Source organism: Myotis nattereri (genome assembly GCF_964212035.1).
Source record: "Myotis nattereri genome assembly, chromosome: 13".
NCBI classification, from domain to species: Eukaryota; Metazoa; Chordata; class Mammalia; order Chiroptera; family Vespertilionidae; genus Myotis; species Myotis nattereri.
This window is the reverse complement of record NC_138088.1, coordinates 42,708,766-42,716,884: the sequence shown is the minus strand read 5'-3', so window position 1 is coordinate 42,716,884 and position 8,119 is coordinate 42,708,766. Positions and strand designations below refer to the sequence as shown.

Sequence of the window (8,119 nt, the reverse complement as noted above, 5' to 3'; positions counted from 1 at the left end):
AGCCCCCTTACTTTGGGGTGTGTGTGTGTGGGGGGGGGTAGTTGGTAAGTGGGGGAGGGTGAGAGGGTGCAGATGGAAGATAACCAGGGATAAGACCAAAAACTTCTACACCAAGATTTTGGGTGCACAGGTCTGCATCTCAGGACTTCCTATCTATCTCCTTTCCCTTCCCCTGTGATCCTCATCCCTTCCTCATTTTGCACCTCCCATTGCTCCCCAGTCGCTTTTTCTTATCCATTTCCGTCACCCATCTCACCAAGTACACTCTGTACACCGAGGAGACTTGTGAAATAGCACCACGCAGTAAAGAACCACCGTCTATCCTCAGCCCTAAAAAAAGTTACGATCTAAGCCTTCTTATAGAAAGGCCTCATCAGCAAGAGAAGGAGGTGCCAGCCTGCAGTTTAAGAAAAAGGGGCCAAGGAGTGGGGGTTAATCCAGGACATTGAAAGGGAGAGTATTTCGGCGCGGGGATCAACGCCGGAAGGTTTCCCTAAGCCTGAGTCCAAAAGCACGGATTTTCCGCGCAGTCGTTGGCGACTAACAGCAGCCGGGGCGGAGTCTCCGGGGAGGGGTGACCGGTCTCCGGTGCCTTCGATCCTCAGACGGACCGGACGGGTCGCGAGTTTCACCAGACGGGTGACCCCTCTAGGACGAGCGCATCCTCAGTTCCAGACGTCGCGACTCTTGGCAGTGGATCCACTCACGATAGCCTTTCTTAGCTTCAATGGTGGCTTCACGCTTACATTTTGTTACTCAAACTTGAGCGGCAAGACTTGGCGGAGAGAGGGCAGGGCGAACCCAGGGCGAACCCAGGGCGAACCCAGGGCGAACCCAGGGCGAACCCAGGGCGAACCCAGGGCGAACCCAGGGCTCCCGGTGCGCACGCGCAGGCACGCCCCAACCGGAAGCGGCGCGGGGCCCAGCATGGCGGCGGCGGCGGCGGCAGCGGCGGCGGTTGCGGCGCCCGAAGGTGTCCCTGCGAGCCAACGGGAGGAGCCGGTTAGAGGTCCGCCGAGTGGAGGGGGATGAAGTGCCCGGAGGGAGGCCTGGGAATGTGGGCTGGGCCCGGATGCCGGGGTCACCTGGTCGGAGGGGCGGACCCGTGTGTGCAGGCGTGTCCTGTGCCGGGTCGGGGCGAGTGAGATGGTAGCGGCGGAGTCGGTGGGCGCTGAAGCCGCGCGAGGGAGCAGAGTTGATGTGTCAGGGCGGCCCGGACGGAGCGAGGGGCCTGAAAGTACGGCTCATGGGGAATTTAGCCGACTCGATTGAATGAGGGCCGGTGGAGGGCCGCGGGAGCGGATGCCGGGGCTGGGTGGGGACCGGCCGTGGGCAGGACACTCGGCCATTCATTCTCCTTTGATCCAGACGATGCCGCGGTGGAGACAGCGGAGGAGGCCAAGGAGCCCGCGGAGGCTGACATCACTGAGCTCTGCCGGGACATGTTCTCCAAGATGGCAACTTACCTGACGGGGGAACTGACCGGTGAGGCGGGGCACCCCTCGCCGGAGCTGCGGTTTATCGTGGGGGGGACCTGGGAGGTGCTTCCGCAGCCTCGGTCTGCGCCCCCCTCTCCCGAACCCCACCTGCCCAGAAACATGCCTGTTGGAAGTTTGGCGCCGTCATGAATGGGAAGGAAAGAGGTTCATTCCTTCCCTGGAGAAATTCACGAACTGCCTTCAAAAACACATAAGAAGCCCGGCCGGTGTGGTTCAGTGGATAGAGCGTTGGCCTGTGGACTGAAGGGTCCCAGGTGCGGTTCCGGTCATGGGGTCAGGGCACGTGCCCAGGTTGCAGGCTCGATCCCCAGTAGGGGGCGTGCAGGAGGCAGCTGGTCCATGATTCTCTCTCATCATGGATGTGTCTTTCTCCCTCTCCCTTCCTCTCTGAAGTCAATAAATATATATATATATATATTTTTAAAAACCACACACATAAGAATACTTAATACAACTGAACAGGCCTCCGTATTGCAGAATAACGCTGAGAAAACAAAAAAGAATCAAGAAGTGCCGCCTTGGCGGAAGGGCATTTTGAGCAGGTTGTGAAGGGAATGAATGATTGGCCCAAAAGGAGGACAACCAGTGCGTGTGTGTATAAGTGAGGAATGTGTTTGGCCAAAACAGTTGTATTTATTGGGGCAGAGAGAAAAGGGGGTTGGGGAATGGGGACCTGTTAGGTTGGCCAGAGGATTTGGTGACACCCTTGGGTGGTTAAGGTTTTGGTTCCTGGTGTATTTCCAGATGAACACATGATCTGTGTGCTGAGGAGGGTCCAAAAGGTGAAGTCTGGCCCAGTGTGACGGAGTGGCTGTAAAAGGAATGGAAAGGAAGGCATGGGTGCAAGAACATTATAGAAGTGGGATTTGTAGAACTTGTTAAGGTGGGTGTTGAGGGATTGGGAGCAGCCCAAGATGGATGTACTAGTATTTGAGCTATTAAGCCTGGGTGGCACCATCAACCAAAATAGGGAAGTTGGAAAGAGGAACTATGCTTAGTGTGAAAATAGTATTTTCAGTTTGGGCTTGGCTGATTTTAGATATTACCAGGACACTCAGTTGACTACTATTAAGACACTCAGGTGACTTGAACACATGAGTCCAGATCTCAAAGAATGGTCAGAGCAGGAGAAACAGATTTTACTCTCGGGGGGCACCTGCATAGTGCTGTGAGCTGAGGCTGTGCAGGATGAGATTGGCAAGGAAGAGCTTAGACGTAGATCAGAGCAGGGAATGCCGGCATAGGGCAGTTAATTTGCTTTTAATAACAGTATTTTAAGTACCTAGTTTTCAGATGATTGATTAAATTTTTTTAAATTTAAAATATATATTGATTTCAGAGAGGAAGGGAGAGGGAGAGAGAGAGAGAGAGAGAGAAAAGCATGATGAGAGAGGGAATCATTGATTGGCCGCCCCCTGCACGCCCCCTGCTGCAACCCCGGCATGTGCCCTTGGCCAGAATCAAACCTGGGACCCTTCAGTCAGCAGGCTGACTCTCTATCCACTGAGCCAAACCGGCTAGGGCTGATTGATTAATTTTAAGCAGATTGTAATTTCTCCCGATTGTCATTTTTACTTGAATAAATACTTTTTTGAGTTTGAAAGGAACTACCATGGGAATGTGCCACCCGTGTAAACGTCAGTTATGTGTCACAGTTGAGAAAAGTTGAGAACTGACTGTTAATGAGGTTGGTTTAAAAAGGATCTGGCATAGAAACCAGAACAGTTAGAAGGAGATTTAAAAATCATTGTAATACAGTATACAATTCTATAGCAGCCAAGGGAGAATTTCCTGAAGAGAGGGAGAGCATAGTGTCAGACACTATAGAGAGGTTCAGGAGAATTAGAACTATGAATTTCATGGTTAGGAGACTGGGGCATGTAATTTCCCAGGATGGTAGGGGCAGAGGCCAGACTGCAGGGGTTCACATGAGTGAATGGTGAGGACGAGGAAGCAGTGAGTGTAAACTCTTCTTTCAAAAGAGTTAGCAGTGAAGCTCCTTTGCTTTCTTGAGCAAATGAGTACTTTTGGGCTGGAGGAAGCCTGGATATATTTCTAATAGAGAGGAAGATCCAGGATGGAAAGAGTTTGGAAATGTAAGAGAAAGGAGATGATTGAAGAGAGGCCCTGAAGAGATAGAAGAGTTGGGGATCAAGAACACAGCAGGTGGAGTTGTCTTGGCAGGAATAAAGCACTTGTTCCTCTTGGGAAGATATTAAGGTACAGAGAAATTTCTAAGTGAGGCAAAAAGGCTGGGGCAGCTTGAGAAAATTGGAGTAGAAGCCATGTGCTTTGAGTAGGGATGGGGCAAAGAATTGAGAATATGAGAAGCAGTCAAATGGTTTGGAAAAGTCAGTGCATAAAATGCAGTGTAGAATCATCACATAGTAACAAGTGAGTTACTAAGAAGTGGTAAGGTCCTAGTTGACTGTATATACAAATAATATTTATGGTGCAGTTCCCCAGTTTACATGTTTTCACACTGTAGAAATACCAAGTCTATTTCACTTCCCTTTTCTTAGGACATATGTTTATCATATCCCTTTCTAACCCAGATCCTGAAGTTTATGGATCTTATTTGGTTTAAATAATTTGCTGATTGTTGCCTGAGTTTCTACTTAGACATTTAGAGTACACAGGCTGAGTATAAATGTCATAGGTCAAAAGTGGCTTGCTCCTTTGACATTCCCTAGATCCTGCCTTGAACTACCATTTGGCCTCTAATTCCACATTCCAATTATCCAAGACAAATATTAAAGGCATTATATCTTCTGTTTGTTTTAAAGCCACCAGCGAAGACTATAAGCTCCTGGAAAATATGAATAAATTAACCAGCCTGAAGTATCTTGAAATGAAAGATATTGCTATAAACATTAGTAGAAACTTAAAGGACTTAAACCAGAAGTGTAAGTAATAATTTTTATAATTACACCTTTGTAATAAATGTTCTGTTATGATTGGGGCCATGGAGAAGGAGATGGAACATGGCCTCTGTACTCAGGGAGCTCATTTTCTAAGTGAATTACAAAGTTAAGGTGCATTTCTTCCATTCTGAGGAGCAGCATGTTTTGGTGGTATGGTTATTTCTGCTTCTGAATCTTGATTTAATCAGTTTATACCTGAAAAGTGATGGGGAAAAGACAGGGTGGCCAGATTGTGATTTAACAATGAAATCAATGAATTGATTTAACAGTGGAATCCATAAAGGATTACTCTTACGAACAGAAAACCAGAACATCTATAAATGGAAAATGCTCATTTAGGCTGGTAGACTGTATTTTTTCCCTTAGCTTATATTTGTGTTCCCTGTCTCTTTCCTGGTCTGGGAGTACCCAAGATATGGAATCTGTAATGGAAAGATTGCTTATAGAATAAGGAATTTAAGAGACAAAGTTAATGGATGAGAGAGACTTGTTTTGTCTAGGTCACAGTCATGCCTGATCAGCTAGTTACTGTCTTCTAAAGCGTTTGTCATCCCACCTTGTGTGTCTTAGGCAGAGCTGGAGAGACACTAACACTCTTACATTTTCACTCTTTTCTATTCCACTTGTTGAAGCCATAGAAACATGTGGCCTGTCTTTGTTTTCAAAGATGCTGAACTACAGCCTTATCTGGATCAAATCAATGTAATTGAGGAGCAAGTAGCAGCTCTTGAACAGGCAGCCTACAAATTGGATGCATATTCCAAAAAACTGGGTAACCCTTTTTATTTCTGTTTTGCTTAATAAGAGTACCTGCTGTTATGACCTTAGTTAATATGATAGTTAATATTGATGAGGTGCTTACAATGGTCTTTTTTTCTTTTTAATGCTTACCCGAGGATATGTTGAGAGGGCAGGAGGGAGGGAGAGGGAGAGGGAGGGAGGGAGAGGGAGAGGGAGAGGGAGGGAGGGAGGGAGGGAGGGAGGGAGGGAGGGAGAGAGAGAGAGAGAGAGAGAGAGAGAGAGAGAGAGAGAGAGAGAAAGAAAGAAACATCGATATGAGAGAGAACATTGATCAGTTACCTCCCATAGGTGCCCTGACTGAGGATTGAACCTGCAACTGACATATGTGCTCTGACCGGGAATCAAACCTGTCACCTTTTGGTGCGCAGGACAACTCTCCAACCAACTGAGCCATCTGGGCAGGGCTACAATGATTTATTTTAATCTTCACAAAAACCTAGTGAGAATAATTTCTTAGTAGTACTAGTAATTAACATTTCCTGGGTATTTGATATATCAGGCACTGTTCTTAGTGCTTTATATATATTATGTTTTTTATCCTCTCAATAACCTATGAGATAAGTACATGATTTTTATCCTTATTTTATAGAGGAGGAAACTGGTTGAAGAGGATAAATAGCTTATAAGGATACAAAGCTAGTATGTGGAAGAGCTGTATTCCAAACCAGGTCTGATTGATTACAAAGCTCAAGCTCTTAATTGTGGTTCAGCAGACTAGAGCTAGAGCATCTTTAATAATGTAGATACATATGTCTAATAAACAGGATAGTTATGCAAGGGTTTTCTTCAGTAATTACTTTTTCTTTAAGGAGGAAACAGTACTTTTAGTGTTGATGGCTTACTAACTGTTTCTGGCTCTTATAACCATGACTAAAAATAACAAAGTTGTTTTTATCCTAGATATAATTTACAGATTATTTTATTTTTATCAGAAACAATTGTTGACTACTTCGAGAGAGTAGTTTGTAGCAGACTGAGATTTGATGTGGGTGGTGATTCACAGTTTCATTGTCTAAAATTAAATTTTCTGAATGGTGACCTTGAACCTAACTATATAGGTGGCATTGTACTAAGGTGCTTTTAAAGTTTTAAAGACAAAGGGAATCCACTCCATTAAAAAGCCTATTTGATGGTCTTTTAAATCTTTGTATCTTTCAAAATTGCTTTCTGGGGATAAGACAATAAAAGGTAAAACATACATTTATACTTCCTGAGAGTTCCAGTCTGGCTCCCAGAGGGTGCCTGGCACAGTGCCTGGAGAGGCAATTTCCTACGCTCCTAGTGGCTCAAGTGCCCGTAGATCTGCTTACTCCCTGTGGAGCCATCTGAGCAGGTGCTGTTGACAGGGTTAGAACATAGTGAACTTGTGTCGGGTTCTTTATTCTATGTGTGTGTTTGACTTCTTACCTTAAGCTGTGCCTATCAATAAAATTTAGATAGATATTCAAATATCTGTCCTTAGCTAATATGGTAGTTAACATTTATGGTGTGCCTACAATTTGGACAGCTGATGAGATTGGGGCTAGTAAATTTTTTAAAAATGTAATAAACATTTTTGAACTTGCTAGGAAATATTAATGAAGAAGTATCTTTTAGGAGCCAGTTTTAAATATAACTCTCACCCTCGCAGAAGCCAAGTACAAGAAGCTGGAGAAGCGATGAAAAACTTATTTCTGTGGAACAAAGTCTTTTTTTAATGTGGAAGAATGAGACCTGAATCCTGAGGCTGATGAATTGTCACAACTCCTCAAAAGGAAACCATGCTGGCCGTCCCAGAAACATCCCGCCATTGGAGTAAACTGGAGAACTGTGGCTACTCCTGAATTTCTCTTGGGGCAGCATACCTCAGCAACGCACACTTATCTCCCCTACCTTTTACTTGAATGCTTAATTATCCACTTAGGACACCAAGTCTCTCAAAGTTCAGGATAAACCTGGGCTTTTCAGTCGAATCAAATGAGAGGGCTTATTTTCTAAGTGGCTGGATTTTGAGTTACTGTGTAAATGTTTTTTGTTTTTTTTTATTGAGCTAATGTATTGCTAACAAGAATCTAAATTTAAAAAGGAAAATAAAACAAACTTCTTCAGTTTCTCATCTTGTGTAATTTACTTTTCTGTAAAAGTAAATAATAATAAATAAAAAAATCTTAAAATAATTTCAGGCCGAGTCTTTTAGACTGAGCAGAAACGGTGAAAGGAGTGTTGTGATAGTTTGGTGTATATCATGGGCCCTCCTGTCTCTTCTTTGTGTGAATCAGATGTCTCAGGATGGATGACGTCTTGACATGTATTCCCCTTTGGAAATGTGATAAAGACAAAGACAGAATGTGTATGCGTATGTATGTATGAGGTGGGGGTGGGGCAGGTGGGGCTGCCACTCATAAAAAAAAGCATTTTATAAAATATGTTCCTACTTTTGTTTGCAGGATGAGGGGGGCTCCTGGGGACCTGATCATCTTCCTCCCAGACCAAGGACATCAGTAGGTGGATAATATGACTGACCAGTGTCGTTTAGAAGACAGGCAAGCTTATCCATAGTTGGGTGTTAGCTAGGAAGGTGGGTGAGGTCCTCAATTCCATCTCCCAAAACAGTTCTTAACTTTGTTTCCATCATTTCCCACTATCTGTGTTCCAGACCACCACTGTTTATACTCTGCTCCTCTGGACTGTTTCTGTTATTCTGCTCTAATCTTAATTATTCCCTGTCTTCTAACTTCAGGCTTAGTTTACTCTTTTTCTAGTTCCTTTGAGGTGTAATGTTAGGTTGTTTATTTGAGATAGTGTCTCTTAATAAAGACATTTATAGCTATAAACTTTCCTCTTAGAACTGCTTTTGCTACATCCGTAAGTTTTGGTATGTTGTGTTTCCATTTTCATTTGTCTCAAGATATTCTT

General features: G+C 44.6%; 1 protein-coding gene across 3 annotated transcripts; it reads left to right on the top strand.

Annotated features, from left to right (window-relative positions):
* Positions 1–359: 359 nt before the first annotated feature.
* On the top strand, positions 360–7,314 carry BLOC1S2 (biogenesis of lysosomal organelles complex 1 subunit 2). 3 transcript variants are annotated; one of them, XM_081105420.1, is made up of 5 exons: positions 360–1,009; positions 1,369–1,485; positions 4,286–4,405; positions 5,091–5,195; positions 6,855–7,314. In XM_081105420.1, the coding sequence occupies exons 1-5, from the start codon at positions 928–930 to the stop codon at positions 6,884–6,886; spliced, it is 456 nt and encodes a 151-aa protein (XP_080961546.1). In that variant the 5' UTR covers positions 360–927; the 3' UTR covers positions 6,887–7,314. The 3 variants fall into 3 exon arrangements, with proteins under 3 accessions (XP_080961546.1, XP_080961547.1, XP_080961545.1); XM_081105421.1 differs by having other exon boundaries at positions 604–1,002; XM_081105419.1 differs by lacking the exon at positions 360–1,009 and adding an exon at positions 1,017–1,237.
* The last annotated feature ends 805 nt before the right edge of the window (positions 7,315–8,119 follow it).